The sequence below is a fragment of the Abramis brama genome (genome assembly GCF_963993115.1).
Source record: "Abramis brama genome assembly, chromosome: 10".
Taxonomy (NCBI): Eukaryota; Metazoa; Chordata; class Actinopteri; order Cypriniformes; family Leuciscidae; genus Abramis; species Abramis brama.
In genome coordinates this window covers 38,644,778-38,669,897 of record NC_139972.1, presented here as the reverse complement: position 1 = coordinate 38,669,897, position 25,120 = coordinate 38,644,778, and the positions used below count along the sequence as shown (strand labels likewise).

Below are 25,120 nucleotides of genomic sequence, written 5' to 3'. Positions count from 1 at the left end.
AAATGAACCTATTTCCCAAAAAAAGTGGAGTATCCCTTTAAAGCACGAGTAGAGTAACGGTGATAATATGGCTACGTAGCCTACATCAAACACGTTTTGCTATTAAGGGCAGCCTACCACACCATTGATGTGAACTTAGCTATACATGCCATTAACGTCAGAGGGAGCTATTTCAGGCCCTGTAGAGATTTAGTGAAATGCCCAATGGCCATGCTTTTTTATTTTGCTACTTCGCCATTTTGAATTTACACATTTCTCATATTTGTGTTATTGCTACTATTTGTGTTATTGACCTTTCAGTAATAAAAAAGAAGACTTAAGATTATTGTGGGAGTATTTTTGTATTTTCAAAATACTAATTACTTGTTTTATTTAAATACATTTTTCACATCAGTATTTTGTATTTTATTTTGTTACATTTCATGAGCCAGTATTTGTAGTTTGTAACAAAATAGTTTTTGATGTATTTGTGCCCACCTCTGGTTGTTAGACATTTTTACACATCAAATGATCTAACAATTTTTTTCTGTTATGTAAAGGTTCATTGTGAGGATTAACCCTGACAACAGCAAGTGCTCCTCAAAGTTCCAGGTCAGCAAAATAAGTGGGAAGATGGTGCAAAGGAAGAACTCTGGCCTGAACCCTCATGTATCCTCCTTCATTAAGGAGTTTCTGGATTTCAGCTGGCAAAACTATTAAGCTACTAAGAGCAAATACATTCTACACAGGAGTTTTCTGAATTTGTACATTTTTAAGATTGTTCTTATGACTGAATCTGTTCATGAATTGTTTTAAAATGCTCTTAATATGAAACTTCTATGTATAAATGAAATGTTTTCAAGTTTTTGGAAAACTGAAAGTACAATCTGCAAGAATATTGAAATGTTATTTCAAGTATTACAATTGAACAATTAAATCAATAAAAGAAGTTAAACAGTCTTTTGTTTCTTTTTATAGTTATTTACTAGTTTTTACTACTGAGACCTGTTGAAATACAATAATTTGTACAGTTTTACAATAAATAGTAAAAGTGGACAACAAATTAAAGTAAATTCACAGTGTAAAGTAATATTTTTATTGTATTAAAATATATTACTGGAGAAAAGACCATAACATTGTGTTTTACAGTAAAAAATATAATAATGTACTGTAAATATGAATACAGTATTTTTACTGTAAGTTTAATTTACAGTAAGTTACTGGCAAACTGCTGCCAGTAAGTTACTGTAATTTCTACAGGAATTTTTTTACAGTGTGTACAGTAAATTTACATGAGAATGTGATTTTTGTAGAAATATTTTTCTATTTAAAGGTATAGCGGAGGATTTTTTACTTCCGGGTGGATCACCTATACCAGGGGAGCCCAACCTTTTTTGAACAAAGATCTACTTTTAGATTTATCAGTGTGCCGAGATCTACCAGTCCAAACAGAAAGCCAGTCGCTACTCACAGCGCATCTGCAGATTTAATATGCACAAAACAAACAGCAAAGTAGCTGTAATCCATATATAATGGAGAAGAGGCGACTCTATTTTTAAAAATATAGCCTATATAGAAATTAAATAATTATGTAATAATTAAATATTGAATAATTTTATTTAAAATAATAGTGTGTGTTCATGCTAGTTATAATGCTAAAGTGCTGGTTATAACATGGCAATAAAGAAGAGAGAAATAGAGGGACCAGTTTAATCCTTTCAGTTAGGCCTAGGCCTATTTATTTTTCTGATTTTTAAAAAAAAAAATTAATATGGGTTCTATTATATTATTGTTTTGAATGTTGTTTCTATACATACAAAATATGTAATTTAAATGGAAAGGTTTAGTTTTTTTTAGAACACATCAAGGCATTTAAAAAAAAAAAATTGTTAGACATTGTGAGTCTGATTTCGTTTAATAATTTAATTAGAACTGTTTTTTTACACCTATCATAGTCAAAGTCATAGTTAAAACATTTATTTTCTAAAGAGCCGTTTGTGACCCAAAAGATCTTTTCAGTGAGCTGAGTCAACGAGCCGGAATGCCAGGGAGTCCCTACTAATAATGTAACGTGCCTAGCTAAAATCCTGGCTGAATTCAGATTAGCGTCCTAACATACTACTCTTGCTATTTCTGATATGTATTTGAAATCAGGCGTGGATTTATGGTTGGGCCTGGTTGGGCACGATTGATCGGTGGCCCACCCAATCAGATTAATAAAAACAATTTACATTTTTAATTTTAATAATCATGAATTATAATTGAAATAATTTGAAAATAATACAATGAAATAATTTCATTGTAATAGTTTTTTAGAATGTTTAATAGTTTTTTAAAATAAAAATGTATGTACAGTAGCTACGAAAAATAGCTACAAAATAAATATATTATGTTGACATATCGTGTCAGTCCAGTGATGCTATCACGCAACACCGCGGGCGCGGGCGCGTTTCGGACCAAAAGTTTTCCGTCGCAGCGGCAACCTAACTGAGCTATGGCTAAACAGCTGTCATTGACACACTTAAAAAAAAAAAAAAAAAAACACGTCTAGATGATAATATAGGCTACTTCTGGACCATGTCATGCCTGAGGAGGAGGAGGATGGTCGTGAGACACTTAACGTTAGTGGCTTTTTCATCAAAAACATACTCACTATTTGTATTTCAAATGATCCAGAAGTTATTCAGCAACTTTTATTTAAAAAAAGTTTTGTCAGCATTGCGATTCTCATTGTACACATACACTCTTTAATAAACGTTTTAACACAATTTAAACAACGTATCATTCAGTGCTACTTCTATAAATATTTTAAGTTGCTCAAGCAAGTGGTAAAATATTTAACCATGTAGCCTACTTATATTAAAATCGCAAAGATTTTAAATTAAAACTTAAAATTGACAAAAACAGCCGACTCTCCTGCCTTTTCTTTTGCATTTAAGTTTTAATACAATAAATCTTGCATGTCACAAAGAACTTGTTTTTTCACCTCCACGAATGAGACAAGTGTTCATTATGTCGCCTTGTTGAGGTAAATTGTAGTTTTCCTTGCTTTACCCTGGTCTTAAAGTTGGCTAGCCTTATAAAGATGACTGTGAAAAAGAGTATAATTAAATTAAATGCATTTATGGTGAGATTACTACATTTCATTTAATTAAACGCATTTATGGTGAGATTATTATATTTTCATGTCAATCTGTGTTCATTTTGACCACGAACCATGCGCTGGCACTTTAATTCAGCGCGTGCAGCACAGCAAAAATAGACTCGGTGCGGAAACGATCTCTGCACTGCTGTAGCCTCTACGCACCGCACATGGAACGCATCGCCAGACCGCATCCACGCTCAGTGTGAAAGCTCTAATACGGAGCCCGGGAATCAGGTGTGTATAAGCTTAAAAAACCCGAGGCCCCTCCGTATATTCACCAGGCCCACCTATTAATGACGTTCTGTATCCGCCACTGGTATGAGTAGCCTATGTTAGTATGCGATTTCGAATTCAGCCCATCATTTTTTCGCTGTTATTTGTTTTATAAATCAATGCTATTGGTCAAACTTTATGTATGTCAGTGAATTTTACAAATATTTAACAACCAATGAAAAGCATTAAAACAGCTTGTGTTAAATCTTGTTACTTGATTAGACTGTCAAGCAAAACCTCACAGCTCATAGCTCCTCGTAGCTCCGCCCCTCCTCCTCCGGCCAGCGCATAGCTGAACGTAGGCTAATCAGTGATCTTGTAAGATTAAATAAAGAACTGTTTTTTAAAATAAGTACAGCGTTTTCTTTACTCAAGAAATACTATGGCTATAAAGGTTAATATTTTATGTTTTTGAGGTCTGAGATGCGGGAGCGGTGAAGAGAGAGAAAGGGCAAACCAGAGTACAATTTACTCTCGCGATCGACTGGTTGGGCACCCTTGACCTATACTATTGGTCCTCCTAATTGTCAATCATTCTGGTGAATCAATCAAACTTATTAAAAAAGTGGAGAGGGCGGGTCTTATCTAAAATTCGGAAAGATCCTCCACTATACCTTTAAATTTTAGGAGAAATATAAACCGTAAAACCGTTAAAAAAAACGTACAAAAATTATGAAAGTATGTTAAAATTTAATGAACTATCCATGATTTTCCTGAAGAACAAAATTACCCATGCTTTATGTGTGCTTCCATTATGGATATATATTTTGGAGTGATTTCCTTGCAAACTAATTATGTTTTGTACCTTGGTTGAATTTCTGAGCATTTATTAATTAATAAAGGTTAAGTTAATCAGCTATTCGCACGGGCGCTTAACAGTTAGACTTCTAGATTTCTTATCCTGTGGCCTAGCATCAGAAATTGATGAAATTTTGCAAGTTTCCTAAGATTTTGAAAACTCCGGACCTTGCGCACACACGATCCAAGCAGAGATGCACGATCAACCGGCCAGGGACCAGAATCGGCCGTTTTTCTGCATGATCGGCTCGGACCGGTGACCGACCGACAGTCTCACGTCTTTCCGATTCTGAGCCGGTCGGCTTTGTTGCCAGCGGCACAGGCAATAATGTCAGTTGCGAGTTCTCACTCTCTTCTCTCTGACGGTGAAGTGACACACACCCGCCTCCTCTCACTCGTTTCATTCGTTTCAGCAGCTTGTGAGTCGCAAGTACCAAAATGAGTGGCTTACTGCGCTTAAACAGTCAAATACACAAAATTGTCAAAATGCCGTCTTGGCGAATTTTCAGGTAAATTTAAGGTAAATATCAGGTAAACACAGTCAGCGTTGAAACTTAATCAATTTAAGTTGTGTAACAGTATATTGACTCCATGCATAAACTTTTAAAGTGACAACAGCCTAATATTCATGCTGATGTCTGTCATGTAAAAAAAAAAAAAAAAAAGACAAAGAAAATCACTCTCTGCCCTTGACTGGATAACTTTTGTAACTAATTGTAAGCATTAATCTCTATTAATTTTTTACAATGAAGACAATCCAGTGTTATTTTACATTTGATTACTTTAATTTCTGTAGTATTTCTTACCTGAATATACTGTATACCCACCTGAAAAAAGCAGTGTTTATTTCATATCTGTCTTTATTCAATTGCATTTATTTGTGCTGTTGTTTTAAATTTGTTTATTTGTTCTTATTTTATTACTGTCTTTTTTCTTGTTTTTTATGAAAATAAAATTTTGCATTGAAGAAAAGTACATTTTTGCTTTGGTCACATTTACAGTAAAATCGGAATCGGCCAAGAAAATTGTAATCTGTGCATCTCTAATATTAGTCATAATGCGTCACACATCCAACAAATATGTCAGATTGTACCTGCAAAACAATAAAACGCATCACCAAATTTGCAGTTTAATGAAAATTTTGAACGGCCTTGGAAGAATTTGAAAAAGTATGGAAATTTACAGATGCAAATAAATCAGATACAATTTAAATACATAATTTCTTCCTTTTACTTAAACTTACTTGAAACATGGTCAATAACAATCTTACTAACACTTTGACTACCAGTCAAAGCAGAATGAAACAGCAACATTAAACGTAAATGTTTTAAAATTGATTTCAGTAAACAAAGTATGTCATTAATATAGTCACTTTAACTCTATGAATTTCCCCATTTACTGCTTTGTGATCAGATGCAGAATTTATTACAGCTTGGCTTTACACGTTCAAGTGACCCAAATCTGTGAGTTTTCCCCTCCGCTGCATTGTGATCAGATACAGAATGATTACGGCTTGGCAGAGGCCTCGTTCCTGCACAAGAATCAGGGTGTCACAGCGGTGGTGGGAAACACAATGGAGTTGAGGACTAAAGATGATCTCCTGCTATCAGAGGATCTTAAAAAATAAGCGATTAGACCAAAAAAATCAGGTGCAGCCCTTACTAAAGATGTCTGTGGATAGAAGATAAAGCGAGGCAACCAAGAAAATGAGGGGATCCAGGGACGGGTTACAGATTACTTACACAATCATAAATAGTTTCTGCTCCACGTATTCAATAATGGCCTTCTCTCTCTATTCAGTAATCTGTTTTGGGCGGCCAAAGGAAGCTAATACAGTTTTATCAAAGCTGGGTATTGGCAGGCAGGGCCAAGAGTTGATGTTTACAAGGCGAGGGCAAGCAGACGAGGTGAGAGAGAAAAGGAAGGCGCTGAAATCCAGTGGTAATTCCTCTCGGGCTGTAATCCAGGAGGATTACGGGCACATGTGTATAGAGATTATATATTTATAGTTAAGATGTTCATCCGCTGTTTGCAGAGTGAATGGGGGAGGAAAAGCTGGAAGTGTTACAAGAGATGTATCAGGCCTACAGGAATTGGGTTCCTCTCTCACTCATTAACTCCTCGATTACTGTGTGTCTGAGCAAAATGAATGGCGAGATTAAGAATTACAGTTCAGTGTTACAAATAAGATGTTAACTGTTCAACTCGATTCTCGGGATTTGCAGTTGCATGAGCCAAGCATTTGGTGCATTCTCCCAAAGTTTCTGAGTGACGTTCTTGTTTGAGAGACATCCTTCAATCAGTCACACTGCCTTTAACACTGTCCAGATCTTCTAAATGCTGAGAATCTTTATCTTAGTTTCCCTCAAACTCACACAGGCTCATTGCAGGCATACAGTACAACACATGTGTGATACAGATGGAGCGTACAGAGAGAGAGAGAATACCTGAAGAACGCAAATACACAGGGAAGAAAAAAAATTCTACTAACATTAATTCTCCCGGCGTGTTTTCTGCAGGAGATGAAAGAGCTCTGGTGTAATTTCTGCTATTTATTTATCTTAAACGAGGGAATCTGGTGGATACTTATCCAAGGCCCTGATTGCTGCTGGGCTAATTAGATAGAAATATGCAACTACAGAAAAAAAAAATTGAGAATTAATTAAATGTTTATTTCTCTTCAACCCCACCCTTTAAGTATGGGAGGCTAGGTCTTAAAAGGAGCTTGACAGATGAGAGAGAGAAAATAAGAAATATGGATGGAAAAAAGCAAGAAGCCGCAGTCAAAAAGACAAAAAAACACAACTACGCCATCTGTTCTTAAGACACAAAACTCGATATGAATAGAGACAGGCATCCATGATTCAAGTGACTCCAGCGACCGCTTATGACCATAACCCTGGGTTTGTCGCGGGCCCGGTCAAATTTAGTGCCCGAATTAAGTTCTCTCTCTCTCTCTCGTTCCCTCACACTCATGCTCTCTCTCTCTCTCTCTCGTTCCCTCACACTCATGCTCTCTCTCTCTCTCTCGTTCCCTCACACTCGTGCTCTCTCTCTCTTTCTCTCTCGTTCCCTCACAGTCATGCTCTCTCTCTCTCTCTCTCTCTCTCTCTCTTGCTCTCGCTGAATCTCTCTCTCTCTCTCACAGACTCTCTCTCTCTCTCTCTCTCTCTCACAGACTCTCTCTCTCTCTCACAGACTCTCTCTCTCTCTCTCACAGACTCTCGCTCTCTCTCTCTCTCTCTTGCTCTCGCTGAATCTCTCTCTCTCTCTCTCTCTCTCACAGACTCTCTCTCTCTCTCTCTCTCTCTCTCTCTCTCTCTCTCTGGATGGACGGCTCACATCATTATGAAAATGTTGTTTGGGGCAGCCAAGTTGAAGGGGTGGGGCGGCTTCCTCATTAATCAGCATGTCTAATAAATCCTCGTGCCTCTTTTCTGACAGAGCATTAGTCACCGAAAAGCACTCGCTAAGAGACAGAGAAGAATGGGCCGCCTGTGGGACAGGGTCAATCAGAAACTCATCAAATGCGTCATTTCGTCTCTCCATTTAGACAAACAGCACTTGTTTATGGGAAAGATATCAGGTGTTCTGGAATAAGGAGCAGCGCTGAAACGGCACATCCATTAATCAGGCCTTGATTATACACGACGAGGAAGGTTGTTTATCCTAATTTCATTCATTGCGATCAACAAAGAAAATACAAGAGTATACAGCCATTAGTGGCAGCCACGGATGGCACAATCATTTTCTCGCATTAAATAAAGCGATGATGAATGAGCCAATAAAAACTAAAACAAAGAGGTTTTTATTACTTCAATTTAAACTCTCCCCTTCAATCTTGCTGTAAATAATGGTGTGGGTGTGAAAGTGTCTTTAAAAGCGTTTACCGAGCGCTGATAGAGAGAGAATGAGATAATGCATACAAGGCCGCGGCGAAGTCGAAGCTGTTTTTCACTCCTGCGATCAAACTTCCCGTGTGCCGATGTTTTAAACTGGAATCAGTGGGTGAGCTAGTTAGGGCTGTCAGAGAAATTGTCAACAACAATCTTAAAGGACAGGACTATGACTTTTTGATCATTCACGACTTAATGTCTCGCCCAGCATCAGACCGTCCGGCCTCTGTAGTCGCGGCGTTCTGAACCGCTTAATGAAAAACATATTTCCTTAATGGGTGGAGATGTGCCCCTGCGTTAAAATGGCCAGAGTTAGCAAAACATGAACATATTTAAACCTAACTCTGCTCAACAGCAAAATGATAACGAGTGAGCGAGAGAGAGAGAGAGAGCGAGAGAGAGAGCGTGAGAGAGCGCGCGAGAGAGAGAGAGAGAGAGAGAGAGAGAGAGATAGAGAGCAAGAGAGAGGGAGAGAGAGAGCGTGAGAGAGCGCGCGAGAGAGAGAGAGAGAGAGAGAGAGAGAGAGAGAGAGAGAGAGAGAGAGAGATAGAGAGCAAGAGAGAGGGAGAGAGAGAGAGAGCGAGAGAGAGGGAGAGAGAGAGAGATAGATAGAGAGCAAGAGAGAGGGAGAGAGAGAGAGAGAGAGAGAGAGAGGGGACCAGTAGATAAAGTAGGGATAAGCAGGGCACAACCTAACACAGGCTAGTTGTAACACACTTGTTTTAAATACTTCCAATCAACACCATATAGAGAATATCACTGAACATTTATTTAACAATAGCAAAAGTCAATGTCTTACTTTTGTAAAAAAATGTATCTCTGTTTTTTTATGTTATTTAAAATTAGAGAAATCACATATTATTTGAATCTTATATCTGTTATTTAACCCTTTGGGATAGTTCTTTAATGCTGATCTAACCAGCAGAAGACACTAGTCGGGTTTAAATCCCAGTTGTGCAGGCGGGGCATGTTGTCACACTGCATTACAATGAGCCCCTATTAGAACTATGCTATTCTACTCTATACTTTAAATTCTATTGAGAAAACATGAGAAAAAGGTGAATAAAGACAGAGTCAATGTTCAGAAATTATTAATGTTTTGAACTATGCTGTATAGCTGTGTTTAATTTGTGGTCAAACTAAAAAATGTGTTTATTTTTCATTATTAAAAAATGCCATTATTTTATTTTAAAAAATATAATCATTGTATTTTATTGAGAAAATATTTAAGTTTGTCTTGTACATTTTTGATTTGATCAGATAACATTGTAAGCTGTCACATGGTCATGTACCTCACCTATGGGGCATGTTGTCACATTTCACTTCCATTCTTTCAGGGTAAATCAAGAAAAAAGTATACACTGTATTAATGAAACAAAACCACATGACTGTACTAAACATGTGGGAAAAAAATAAATACTCTGAACCTTACAGTAAGTAGGTTTACACAAACTAAGAAAATCAAAAAGCGTTAGGTTGTAAAACGGCTTAAGAGAGAACATCCATCTATTATACCAATGTAGGTCGACTGACACATTTTAAAATATACATTTTATGTCCAAAAAATAGACAGCACATGAAAAGCTGATTTTGTCTACAAATTTAGTTCGCGATTAACTAATTAATAGAAACATCAATATAGTGTTGTGTGCGATTATAATATTAGCAATCACTACACCAACTGTTTTAAACCCATTTATTGCATCTCATCTAATTAGAGCAACAGTTATAAATGCTGTCGTGGGAATCAGGATTGTTCCGCGCGCTCACAGCAACCTACAAACCCCAGCAGGCGGGCCAAGCTAATTAAATTACTTTGCAAAGTTTACTTAACAGTAAATGGTTAGTCAAATTTAAGGTGATTGCAAATTTTCTTTCATTCCACTTCAGTCACAGGCCTGTTTGAAACTCGTCTGCAAATAATTAGCGCATACATTTGCATCAAAATCATTTATACCATATGTTGCAGAAATTATGGAAAACAGCATGATTAAAATATTCTCTTTTTTCTGCTATGGTAATTTGTAAATATAGTGACTTACCCACAAGGGGAGAGAGGGAGAGAGAGAGAGAGAGAGAGAGAGAGAGAGAGAGAGAGAGAGAGAGAGGGAGAGAGAGAGAAAGAGGGAGAGAGAGAGAAAGAGGGAGAGAGGGAGAGAGAGGGAGAGAGAGAGAAAGAGGGAGAGAGAGAGAAAGAGGGAGAGAGGGGGAGAGAGGGAGAGAGAGGGAGAGAGAGAGAAAGAGGGAGAGAGGGAGAGAGAGAGGGCGAGAGGGAGAGAGGGAGAGAGAGAGAGAGAGAGAGAGAGAGAGAGAGAGAGAGAGGGAGAGAGGGAGGGAGAGAGGGAGAGAGGGAGAGAGGGAGAGAGGGAGAGAGAGAGAAAGAGGGAGAGAGGGAGAGAGAGAGGGAGAGAGGGAGAGGGAGAGGGAGAGAGGGAGAGAGGGAGAGGGAGAGGGAGAGAGGGAGAGAGAGATAAATAAATGAATCCATTTGGATTTGAACACACGAGGTTTGGTTTCGAGAGCTCACCAGACGCTGTTTGAAATCTGCCACAAACAGCGTCAGCTGAACACTTCACTTCGCTCCAGCACACACCTGACTCATTATTCTGAGCTTTCACTACAAACACTTGCACAGTATGGAGGAGTTCAGGTGGCATCTCTAAACAGTGTAAGGTCATATTTACATTTATATATATATGCAGTAAAATAAACATTAAAAAAATTGTCTAAATGAAAACATGATAACTACTTAAACCAGGGCAGGCTCATAGAAAACACTGAAATGTCATTTCATAAACCCAATTATTTAAACCGTGTATATAAATCAGGATAAATTACAGTACTATAACTTCACTCTTGTGGTTTATTTTCCGAGGCCTGTGTCTGGAAATCATTAGGAAAGCTAAGTGACTCTGACATGCGGTACAAGCGTATTCCTGTATTTTGTGTGAATGAAGACTCTTGGATTATGACTGTGAACGGTGAGGTAATGTCACATAAACCCCCTGCTTTACTGACCTGTCCCCTGTCCCCTTTCCTTCAACATGAACCGCTCCACTAATGTCACTAACATCCGCGCGTCAGCACTGAACCTCTGAAACGCGAGTCGTCACTGTCACTCGTTTAACAAAAGAGCTGTTTTTCCACTCTGGATTCCCCAAAAGCACTTGAGAGGAGCTAAAAGAGGTGACAGGCCTCTGAAAGCACGTGATTCTCATGTAGGAATAATGCATATTGTTTCTGCACTTCCACCCCACATGTTCTCCTGAGATTGAGTGGGTGGCCACTGAGAAAGACAATGTGAAATAAAGCAGATAATGAGACAAACAGCATTTCACTGGAATGAAGCTGTGCAATAATGAAATATCTGAACATGTCTTTCATCACTCTCTCCTCTCTCGGTTCACACAAAGACAGACTCTGACCCGGGCTTTCCATGTTAGCCTATTAGTTCCACTTCAGGTATGTGTGTGTGTGAAATGTGACACCCTCTATGTATGTGGTCTGCTGGCCTCACATCTGTTGCAGGAGTCTGGGCAGTTAATGCTGCTTGTACGCAGAGAATCAGTCAGCTTGTGTTTAGTATAAGCTAGTCCTGTTCTCTCTCTCCGGGAGCTGCAGAATAACACTCAGAAACTCAGCAGAGGAGCGACAGAACAAGCGTGACAGTCTCTAATTAGCTGTGACTGAAGGGCTTTATTTAAAGCACACAAATGGAGGACGCCGCTTCAGTTTTCATGCACTTTGACCTTTCAGCGCTTTAATGTCGGAAGATGTGGAGAATGTGGCAGATGTGTCGGAAACAGCTCAAATTTGTTTACCGATTAATAATTACGATGTTTTTTTGTGGATGTTTTGAAAAGAAGCCTCTTATGCTCAACCAAGGCTGCATTAATTTGATCAAAAACACAGTAAAACAGTGATACTACAGAATATAATTCATTTAAAAGAGCTGTTTTCTATTTTAATTTATTTTAAAACGTCATTTAATCCTGTGATGGCAGATCTTAATTTTCTTTTCGTCTTCAGTGTCACATGATGCTTTAGAAATCATTCTAATATGCTGATTTGCTGCTGAATTATTAATAATAGTCCTTCTTATTCTTATTAGTGCTGCAAGCAGTTTGTGCGGCTTAAAATTGTACTCATTTTTGATAAAATAGAAAGAAATCTATTGTAACATTATACATGTCTTCCCTGTCACTTTTGATCAAGTGTGCATAATAAGACTGGTAGTGTATATGTTTTCATGGAGTCGTCAATTACGTACAGCTGACTCTCTGCATTATCCTTCGCAACGAACCGGCCGTTATTAAGCCTGGAATGTTTGTCCACACATCAGCGAGAGTGTTTGTTAGGAAGCGGGCCTTAAACGCATGGCCTCGCGTGAGACTCGGGCCCCCGAGGGCGAGGGACCCGAGGAGGGACCTCATTACAGGTCTGCCGGGGCCCCTCCACTATTGAGTGTGAGCAGCTTACGCCGGGATGATCTGTTTCACACACACTCGCCGAGTCCATCAACACACACACTCCCACACATGGACAGGAGGAGGGGGCAGCTTAGAGCGCTGGGGCAGGATTTAGAGATCTCAGGAGACCTCGCTGAAAAAGGAAAGCGAGGGAATAGAGAGAAAAAGCTGGAGAGAAGCGATTGGCGGGGGTACAGAGGAACAGAGGGCTTAAAGCATGGCAGGGCTCTCAGTTAGACGACATTACCATTCCAAAACCACCAACATCTGCTCGATCACAGACTCAGAGAGAGAGCGTGAGAGAGAGAGAGAGCGGAGAGATGGGGGTGCAGGTCACCGGTCCTCGCTTGTTTATCACCACTAAACAATATAAGCTGATATGCTTCATTTTACAACATTACATTTGACGAAGAATGAAACACAGAGGGGCATGAAGTCACAACTGCTGTGACATCACATTTACAAGCCAACAGCTTCTGAGTTATCAATGACACATGACCTCACACATGCACGCGCTCAAACAAACATTCCCGGATACAACCTTACACACACAGAGAGAGAAAAATACACAAAGAACAATTAATGAAATACTGTCAGCATTGAACACAAAAAATCTGCAAATTCTGGTTAATATATGAGAGAGGACCAGTTTAAGTCCTCTGAGCCAGCGGTTCTCGGGCGGGGGACGGGGCCCACCAGGGGGCCTCAGCAAACTTCCAAGAGGACCACAGGGTGATTATTTTCATTCATATATTAGTATTAATACAATTCATATTCATGTTATTATATGCATTATTTCACTAAAATGCATTTTTAAAGAATGCAAATTTGTTTTCCCCCCTCAACACCATTGATTACTCTGAAGAACATACAGTTCTTGTAACTTTTGGAATAAAAAAAATAAAAATAATTGTGGTTAATTAATTTCACCAAGATCTGCACTTCCAGTCTCTGATAATAATATATTGTAGTTCTGTGCAACTTACTATTCAAAGATCCCCAGTATAAATATAATATTAACTATACCTGTGTATATATCCAGGTAATGTAGAAGAGGTAGAGGGAAGAGCAAACAAGAAAAAACACTCAGTACTTGCCATAAGGGATTATACACCGATATATTAGCAATGTTTTTTGTTTTGTTTTTTATTAAAAAGATTGCTAGTATCTTGGCATGTAATCCCTTTTGGATATATAACAACTGAATTACAATTATACGTTTTATATGTATGTAATGACAGCATTAAGAATCAAGCGTAAGGTGAAGTTCGGTCTTGCTGACTGTACATTAACATCTGTTATGTGAAAATGCTTCTTCAGGGCAGTAGCATATACAATACAATAGTGAAAAAAAGCATAACATCTCTTATTTTGTTAAAATTATTAACATTTTGTAGATTCTGCAAGGTGTATGAAAACTTATGACCACAACTGTATAACACTGCATTGTTATTTGATATAAATATTTTTTTTTTTTAAATTGTCCTTAGATCTTGGGAGTATAACGTATAAGTACTGATGTCAGATTATGTCTTCTGAACAATGTTGCATTTGAATATTTGAATATGAATTTTGTCACTCAACCTGGATTTATTATGCTGCAAAAAACAAACATTAGTGTAAATGTGTATTTCAGAGACATGCTGTTGTGTCAGTTTATGAGTTTAATGTTGTAATAAAGTTGTCAAAACACAACAGGGGTCATATTAGGGCTGACCAGAGACCAATCAATAACAATAACTCATATCAGTTCTGTGCGGATCCCAAGAAATGAACACATGCTGGAGAGAACTAGCATCTGTCAGCATGTTTCCCGTCACTCGCTTCACTTGCTCTGCTCTTTTATTTGTATTTATGAGTGCTGGTGTCGGGACGACTGCTTCTGTCACCTGTGTGCTCTTAACTTCAAATATCCTTGTATTCAGTTTTTGCTATGTGTTTTCAGTTGCCTATTCCTACTAGCAGCAGCAGTGTGTGTGTGTGTGTTTGCCAGGACTGATGGGTGGGTGAGTGCTAGATGATGTATGGCATACCGTCCCTTTATATGTTTCCTGTACGACTGACAGTGGGGTCACTGCATGTCCACACACACACACACACACACTCACACTCACAGGGATCGCACTTTAAAAAGTAAAAAGCATACGGTCACATCTGCTGCATAATCAAAGCGCACAAAAGAAAGCATCCAGGGATGAAAGGATGAAACAGAACATGTTGAGAGTGAGTTCTGGACTGAAAGACACACATGTGCTGCTGTTGAAATAGCTTAGGACTCCTTTTATCTTAAAAAGTATGTCAATTTAGCTTAGTCATGAGTATTCTCCACCCGCTCTGTGTCTCGAATGACCTCTTCACACACAGAAAACTGCGAGAGCAACAGGTCTATCCTTCTTCTTACTCATTACCTCATTGTGATCTAGCTAGTGACTTTCCTGCTTATATTTCTCTATCACCCTTGACAAGATCTGGGGCCAATTGTGCAACTCAGCCTGAATGTAGGGTAAATGAGCACAGGAACAGTTTACACACTTCCACATATTTGAGCGTTGCACCATTAAATATAGTTGAAATGTAACCCTATGTATAAACTAAATATTTACTGAAGCCTCCAGCCAGGAAAAATGATAGATATAAAATGGCAGACCAACTGGATTATATCAATGAGCGCACGTTTCACACAGTTCAGTCCTTTACACCCGTTTTAAACCTCGATGACTCAGAGGACCCCCAGTGTTTAAGGCCCTCATACTGGAGGTGAAGATATTTCTGCTACTTCTGTCACAGTGACAGCTGCTTTTTTTTTTGGCAATATAATTAATTAAAATAATTATGTTATGGTCTATAAGAACTAAAAGTTTTTCAGGATTCCCACTCTTTACAGGCAATGAATTTGATTACTTTTCCAGTCCTTTTCCAGTCATGACGCGACTGTTCTGTTTCCAGGTCCAAGCCTCCACGTATTTCAAGAGAGAATACTATGAGAGAAATCGTTTATGAGCACTATAAAATCATAGCACACATAGCTTTAATAAACTCACAGTGTCCACTACAGTCTCTGGGCTCATGGCGTCCCGGACACCAGTGTTTTACAGATTCAGAAAAGATGAATCACTGTATGGAGATCTCACATCAACATTACATTAGTGTACATTAGCACCGTTAGTTGTTTGCTTTTGGCATCGGAAATGCTGACGAGTGACATCAGACTTTACAGATTATGATCTAACTGAAAGGAGAAAAAAAAAAAAAAAACTAACATGTAAAAACAAAACAAAAAAACAATGCTTTCCAAGCTTAAGTTTTAAACTGTCATCCAAGCAATGGCTGAATGTGAATGGCTCTTTTATTTGGAAGGTGGGACTTCTTTTACCAGAGCCGCCATACTGGGACTTTCAATTCCTCCCATTCACTGCAAAACAAGTGTCCCGTCTCTGCTATATACTGTCTCTGAGACCCAAATGGTAAAAAGTTGAGAACTTTGGCACACATTAAAAAGTCAATGTCGATGTAAACCATGGTTCAATTTAGGGTTTCACTTAGGTTTCAACTTTTGAACCGTATGGTCAACAAATGTAATTCTCTGAATTCCTCATGTTGAGTCAAAAGCAACGGTTTTAATTTCTGCTGACTAGAATTTACAGCATTTAGAATTTATAATATAATATAATGTAATGTAATGTAATGTAATGTAATGTAATGTAATGCAATATAATATAATATAATATAATATAATATAATATAATATAATATAATACATGTATTTACTATCCAGTTAAAGGCAGAAAACTGATGGATTACGAATGCATGTATTTAGTTGACAATTGTATTATAAGGTGCATATTTTGCATAATGTTTATTGCACAGTATGTACAGTACACTGGCTACTCTTTTCCTACATGTACTGCAGTATATGGAGCAGAACACTAATTTTTCAAATTATAGTACGACTACACTGAACCGTTATCATGGTTTACATGTTTAATTCAGAGACTATCGTCTAGTTCTCACGGCAGTTCAATTGAATAATTAGTCAAGAAAAAGATGTTTCCACTTGCCATTTTCGGTTCATTTACACTAGGAATGGAAGTCCAGACACATTGAATTGAGCTGTATGCTGCACACTTGAACAAATGTAGTATGTGATTCAGGTAATAACTGGCCACATGAGCAGAGAACAGAGTAAATGGACTGGTACCTGCAGCTTGAAGCACCAGCTGGAGTCGAGCTTTGGCCTGTTCTGCAGGCGTCTGGAAAACACAGAGGATGTCATTATGAAATTGAGGAAATAAGATAATAAAACACAACTCCAACCTTGATAGTCAAACAGTACACAGAACCAACATGAGCAGCAAAGCAAGCAGCTTCAGTGGCAGGGCTAAAAAAAGAATAATTTCCTCAAGATCACATCTTCAGTCATGTACAAATGACAATAAATCCCAGCAGATCGTGTGTGTGTGCGTGTGTGTGTAAACATGCGTACGAGGGCTAAACAGGTTGAGATTTCGCAGTGGCTCTGGAAGAGGCTCAGATATAATTCCAATACCTCCACTATTAGATTCCACCCTCTTAATTGTCAAGAAAGAAGAATGATGAGGGAAGGAAGTTATAAAGGGCTATAGATTGCTCTCGAACGCGGGAAAGCCTGGTGTGTGTTGGTGTTATGAAGGTGTGTAGGATTACAGAGAAATTAAATGCTAATAGGATGAAATTTAAATGTGGATCCTGCAAGGCTCACCGTAGCTCATCGGAGAATGTGGGTGTCGCTGACAGCACTAACGCACATTATTCAGCATAAATTTGATTTATCAAACTGTAAAGGTGTCACTTTCTAAAAATGTCATTTGGGGTGATGACAGGGAAATATAATGACCCGCTTTAATGTAAAACTGTCACTCCACTGTGTCTTAGATGACAAACACATCAAGCTCTGCTTGGAAATCTGCTTGTTTTTGACACCTCGCTTTCGATAACTTTTAAAAAAACACGAGCTCCTCTTCTCTGTGGTATTTTGAGCATGCTCCTCTTACTCGTTTTTTCCCTCCCTCCTTTATATTGTTATCAGAAGCATATCAGACTGTTTCAGGGCATCAATCAAGCAGACAGAAATAAAGGAAGGATTATTGAATGTTCAGATAAACCCCCTCTCTCCTCCCATTCAAAGCCATCTTCTATTCTCTCAGCCATTACAATAACATCCAGTCATGCCGCAATAACCAGGCGGAAGAACAGACGGATCACACCACTTAAACGGAGGGATAATAGCTGGCAGCGCAATCATCTTAGTTACAGTTTATTATGAAATTTATACCATTGCATTTGCATTTGTTTAAAGTGACCCTGAGGCAAGTGTCCGGTGATATTACACCACCAAGTGTTTAGACGAGGGAGACAAAAAAAAAAAAAAAAAGAAGAAAACACATAAAGGAGGGCTGGGGGGGCGAGCATCAATATGAAGAAAAATATAATTAGTTTCAAAGGATGACAAATGAGTGGCGGATTAATAATTAGATAAGTTTGTCAAATTATGAGACAGGCCTCATTCTGGCAAACACTGAGCAATAAGAGAGAGAGAGCTGATAAAATTTGACACAGATATAATACAAATAAGCTACAAAACACTGTTTGACGCCCACATCTGGAATACTATCCTATCAGTGCGGCATCCTAACTAACAGAACTGACCGGTTAATGATCATGATAAGAACAACCTGCAGGAAAGAGATATTATAGAGGTAAAAATGGTCTCGAACAAATCTCGAAAAGCTTTAAGCGTGTAGAAAAGCAGCCCTCAGAATATCACTGATGTTTAGAGAATCTCTGGCTGACTAGAATCAATGTTTTATTAGAGGCTCTGCCCTCACTTTCTTAACAGTCCAGCCAAAATAGAAGAGATGGTTCTCCAAAAATGAAATTGAATCATCCTCTTGTTATTTAAAATCAATATTTCTTTCTTCTATAATGTTGGCACCCATTGACTTTCACTGTATGAAAAAAGGTCGTACAGGAGGTGAGGAGGAAAGTTTAGAACAAAAGGATGTGTACTATCCCTTTAATAGTGTCACATGATCTTTCAGAAATCACTCTAATATGCTGATTTGCTGCTCAAGAAACATTTCTGATTATCATCCATGTTGAAACTGTTGGGATGTGTAAGATTTTGAACATAATAAATCATTTTTATTCAGCAAGGAGGCATTAAATTGATCAAAAGAGACATTTATAAAGTCACAAAAATAATCTACTTCGAATAAATATGATTCTTTTGAACTTTCTAATCATTAAAGAATCCTGAAAAATATATCACATTTTACACAAAAATATTAAGCAGCAAAAACGTTTTCCTGCTGTACATTGATAATAACTATTATTAATAATTGAGCACCAAATCAGCATATTAGAATGATTTGTGAAGGATCATGTGACACTGAAGACTGGAGTAATCTTAATTATTCCAAACTAGGATCGGTAGTGCATACAGTTTAAATGAAAATAAATCAACAATATTGATAAAGTGATATAAATAAATAAATGAATGAACAAATGCGATATAGGCTGAAACACCAACACATGCAGCCATACTCATACGCAAATGTATTTGAGCTCCAAGCTCGAGAAATGATGAGTCCAGGCTTCATGGGCTTTAGAGTCCCACTGATCCCACGATCCTGGAGCCGTCTCTATCCCTCCCCACACACACACACACACACTGAGCCAAACCAATTATCTCAATTACTGCACCCACAGCTCCACGTTCACGCTGCTCAGCGGCCTCTGTCTACCGTCTACACCGATTTCTGCTGTCCATCCAGACCGGGATAGCAGGGGGAACGCTCACACTTCAGCAGTTGTTCAGACAAAACATTAGCAGTATGACATTTTTCTTTTACTCCCTTTTGTTTTCCGAAGGACGGGGGCTGGAGAATCTTAATTCGCTGCACTGGGACTCTGTTCTCCATGAAACTCGAGTACTGATATGTGCATTTGTTCCCTGTTTTCATTTCCATAAAATTTCGAACAGTCAACGTTTAGACATCACAAGAAGCAATCGGTCTCTAATACTACTACGAATCCCGAACACTTCTGTGGCCTTGAGTAAAACACATCAACAAACTGAGTAACAACATATATATTGGATCATCACTGTAACGGATTACAGAAACACCCTGTACAGTAGAAACAAACCTTTTACATCCTTATGAACAATCAAGGAGGCATGGAGGAAAACAAGCCATGAGAGTTACCTTTCAAATAAAAAGAAGCACACCACTATGCGAGCCCACACACACACACACACACACACACACACACACACACACACACACAGTTAATCAAATGTGACAGTTAAAGGCTTTACCACTGTCTCAAATTAAAGCTGTTTTTTTTTTTTACTTTCTATTCTTCAAAGAATCTTTAAAAAAAGAAAAGAAATTATGACAGGTTCCACAAAAATATGAAGCAGCAAAACTGTTTTCAAAACTGATAATAATCAGAAATGTCTTAGAATGATTTCTGAAGGATCATGTGACACTGAAGACTGGAGTAATGATGCTGAAAATTCAGCTTTGATCACAGGAATAAATTACATTTTACAATATATTCACACAGAAAACAATTATTTAAAATTGTAATAATATTTTACAATATTACTGTTTTACAGTATTTTTGATGCCTTGGTGAGCAGAAGAGACTTCTTTAAAAAAAAAAAAAAAAAACATCTTACGACCCCAAACTTCTGAACGGCAATATATATATCTAGTTTATTCCATTACTCATTACTGTACTCATCTCATCTCATCTGACTTCTTCATCCTCATTGATAGTCATTTTTCATTTGTTATTTCCAACCTCTGCCCCATTCCTTAACCCAAAAATAAATAAATAAATAAAGACTGCAGCATTACGTTACAGGATCCCCCTAGAAAATGCAATATTCCGTTTTTAATATCCAGGTCTATAAGATCAGGGTAGAGATGGGCTCCAGTGCAATATGTTTATTTATATATTTATAACAAATACTGCATATCAGGAGTTCTGGGCCGGGCGTCTATAAAATATAATGTTGTGTATGGATATCTTTTTTAAATATAATTTCAATATGAAATCGGAGGCCTTTTTTACAATATGCCATACTTCAGGACGGCGCTAACAGCATTTAGGAAAGCAGAGGCTGTTCATCTTTGTGTCTACAGTAGGCACTGCGCTGCATAATAATAAGCTTTCCTGCCCCAAAATGTTATTTAGCCGCCTGACGCTCATTTCTCAAACTTCACCACTTTTACAATTTTCCCAAACTTTTATTTCCTTGATTATTGCCAACAAGATTTCATTACGTATTTAGAATGTAAACAAGCGTGAGTGATGACAGAGGTTTAACCGCCGCGGTCCTCGCCTTCAAACACACACACACGCACACACACACGCACGCACACGCGAGCTGGGCCAAAATGAAAGGCAATTGTATTAATAGACTTTTTTTGACATGCACGTGCGTGTGTGTGTGTGTGTGTGTGTGTTACAGCCAGAGAAGGCTGGGCGTTGGGCTCACACTCAACTCACATAAATCATGTAGAAGAAAAATGAACAAATGTGGCGGCTAACTCATCTCCTCACCATCCGGAGAAAATGAAATTCACTGGAATACCTATCAAAACTGCAATCATCAGGAGATAAAATCGCCTTTGCTCTATCTGCACTTTCCGATTTAATTTCCTTTATGCCCTTGACATTCAGAGATACCATTTAGATAATATGTATACAGTAAGGGACCAGTTCGCCCACCGTGATATATATATATATATACATCTCACACTAAATTCAACAGCATCATTTGGAAATGGATATGCAATATTTCTTTGTTGTTGTTGTTGTTGTTGTTCCTTTACTCCTGTATCTATGCAAAGAGCACAGGATCTTAAGAGAGAGCGAGATAAAGCAGCGGGATATGAAAGCTGCGCTCGTCCCCTCTATCAGTATGACATGCAATTATGTTTGGGCAGGCGTCGGGTTAAAGGTCAGCCTGATGACTCCATCATTTAGCAAAGCAGCTTATTTCACAAATGGAGGAAGACGGAGGCCCGTGGCAGACTCCCAGACACCTCCAATCTGATGAAATCATTAGTGTAATAAGCATGTAAATCTGCTAGCAAATTATCCTCGCGCAGCTCCTCGGCTTTCATTTAGCTGACACTTGCTGAGGTGTTGTCAGATCACCTCTTTATCCCACAATCAAATTACTGGCAAACACGGGAGCGAGGGAGTGAGACGGATCATGGGTGCTGGACGCTGCAGACTCTCTGACACTCTATTGATTTCTCAAGCCCTGATCTTCCCTCGTTCTGTGAGAGAGAGACAGGTGCTTTTGATGATGTTATGGGATAAATCTATTATTAAGCACCAGAAGATCTGGCAGAGCCAAAACAGAGCTGTTTCTCGCAATCGCTTGTCCTAATGTGAACCATAAATAATTCATTAAATATAAACAAGGCCTCAAAGGCGAAAACCCATGGGGGAAATCATTTTAAAATATCATTTCTTCGTTTTTAAAGCGGATGGACATGAGATTAAGGAAGTTAAGACTGGTTAGCAATGAGGCAATACGGCACAACCATCACAATAAACGGAGGGAGGCACGGTGGATACCTCAATGAATGCAGAAAGTCAGTGATTATTTAGCCGTCTAGCTAGATTCAGGCCTCTCTACGACAGGAAAATGCTAGAAGAGAGATAGAGGAACAATTGAGCAATAAAAACCAGAAAAACAAATAAACAGCCTTAGTTTTCCCACACAAAGCTAATAAGCACAACCATTAAAAGTCCCACAGAGAAACAAGGTTAAATGAAATCTGCCATCTGAACACAACAGTGTTCCCCATTCAGCAAAATTACGAAGATCTTCTTGAATATGTTGTATGAATATAGTTAAGTTTCAGTAACTGGTATTTTTGGAGCTATAATGGTAAGCAACACAAGATTAGAAGCAGCTACGGAAAGTTTTACCAAGTTGCCTCCATCTAGACTTTGTAAAGTTTGCCATCTTTTAACACTGGTAGATCTGAAGCTTGTAAATGTGGGGCTGTTTATGGCTCATGTTTACTGGGTAAATGCGTATGGCTTTAGGGGAGGTGTATACTTACTGCTCGTCGGCACAAATCTTGATAAAATATTGTGGCACCTGGTGTCTGACGAGCAGGATGCAATCCACAAGCTTTTATAGAGGCAACAATAAATTCTCAGGGACAATATTCACATATTCAAATTTTTCAGGAAACCTACAACTGTAGACTCACGCATCTGCAAGTTTTACAAAACACAACTAGCACGGTTTAACTAATAACTGGTACATTTTAATTTCAAAATTTCTCCATTTTCTTTAGTATCTGTCTACTAACACGGACATTGTACACGTCTCAAATTCAGTGCAGATGCCATTTTAAACGCCTGTATTTTGTTGAGGCTCATTTCAAGGCTAACATTTTATGGGGTTTTTTAAATACACAAAACTTTTGTAAACACAAATTATTATATTAGGAAATAAAATGGAGCAGTTGGACATCTGACAGGACTGCATGCAACTTCCTTTATGTGACGAAGCCCATGGGTCAACAAAATTAAATTTAATATTTAAGTGGTCATAAAAAAGATGGGTACAGTGAAAATCTTGCAAATACCACCAATCTTTCAAATTTTGTCAAAGACACTTTCGGTTTGACAAAGACTGCCCCAAAATGATTCGGCTCATTCAACTGTAATAAGCAAAATACAGTTCATGCTACCATAAAAAATAAAAATAAAATGATACAGTAAACAATTTTCAGAATATTGATTCATCCAGGCCATTACACTGGTTTTGAAGTCCAATTAGATTTATCAGTGCTTTGATGGGAACAAAACTGTAATTTAATTTTGTAAAGCCTACAAAAATACTTTTTCAAGGCATACACACATACTGTGATGATAACGAAATTCATATCACGCACACTGTACACATACCCTAGTGTATGTCAATAAACCCAAATCTACTTTTTAGCTTAAGCGTCCCCGCCAAAACTACAGTAGCTGCATTAAAGCACATTTTCTCAATGAAAAGTATCGAGACTTTTTTTGCTAACGATAAAAAAAAAGATTGTATCGACAAATTTAGCATTTCTAACAGCTGTATCAGTAAACATTCAGTGCTAAACCTTTCCTCAAAAAAAAAAAAAAAAAAAAAAACATTTAATGGAAATGCAATTTAAAATAATAAACGATAAAAAGAGAACTTTTATATGGATTGTGCGTTTGTGAGAGTACACGGGCTTTTTAAATTGTCATTTAAACCTATTGTTGAAAGAATTGAAAAAAGCTGAAGTCTCAGAATGAACTTTGATAGTATCTCTACTCTCTAGGCTTGGCACATTGTACAGAGACCCTTTTCAAACAGACATATTTATTCAAGAGGGTTATGCATGTAATCTTCTTTTCAATAATTCACTGTGCCTTTTATACAGCTGTAGATCAATGGATGCGCTCATAAACTCTCCTCCCCTTTCACTCTCTCCTCTGTCAAATCAGTCCGGCACAATCTTTCCTTTCATCCTCTGTTCCCTCTACATCTGTCCATCGGTCTCCCCAAATGAAGACAAGTTAATAACACATTAACCTGTGACGCACAGTCAAAAATCAGTAAAAATGGTTCATTCTCTGGAAATAGTGCCATTGGTCATTAACAGGATACTGAACCAAGTCATGTTATTTTGAAAGATATGACTCTATAGTGTGTAATTCAAAAACTAAAATGATAATGGCAATAATAATTGGTAATTGTTTTAAAGCATCCTTGTTACATGTCTTCATATCTTACAGAATTATTACAGCCTCATGTTCCTGCTCGTACACTTAGATCGAATTCTGAGAATTTGCTTTTACTAACCAAGCTCAAACTATCAACTCTTGGTGGAAGAGCGTTCAGCATTACAGTTTCTAATTTTAAGTTTCAGTTTTTCTTTCTCCTTACTCCAGACCTTTAAATTGCCCCTATTATGTTTTTTTGAATATTCCCTTTCATGCAGTAATATAGCTGTTTGTGAATGTAAACGGTCTGCAAAGTTGTGAAGTCAAAAGTGCACGATAAATAAAGTTATACAAGTCGCCTGTAATTTGAATCCCACTGCTTTATGGTTCTACGTCACTAGAAAAGTCACTCTCACCAACATTCTCCCTAGAATCACAACCTGTAAGTATGGACGTTAGTCCTCGGCTAACATATACGTTGTTATTGATACAGTTTCCACATGTGCACCGCAATAAATTAAAAATATACACGGGTTTATTGATGGACATACTCTTGTTAATGCTTATGGTGAGGAATTACAGTTGAAACATCTCATCATGTTCCTCAAACTGAGTAGCGTATCACTAGATGCGTTTCCATTACCCTTCAAATTGCGCAAATTGAAATTGCGAATTGAAAATACGCCCAATGGAAACACGTGAATTTCGCAAAAACTCCCATTTATCGCAAAAAAGTTTTTACGCTCGCATGAGGTGGTTTTTCAGGCAATTCGAAAAAGAAATATTTC

The 25,120-nt window shown here is 38.0% G+C and overlaps 1 protein-coding gene across 1 annotated transcript in view; it reads right to left on the bottom strand.

Moving 5' to 3' along the window:
• The window catches only part of rsrc1 (arginine/serine-rich coiled-coil 1), a 147,283-nt gene that overhangs the window by 45,593 nt on the left and 76,570 nt on the right, over window positions 1-25,120 (bottom strand). Inside the window, exon 6 of the mRNA XM_084126103.1 lies at window positions 16,759-16,810. Coding sequence (XP_083982229.1) covers window positions 16,759-16,810 — 52 coding nt within the window. The remainder of the gene's footprint in view (window positions 1-16,758; window positions 16,811-25,120) is intronic.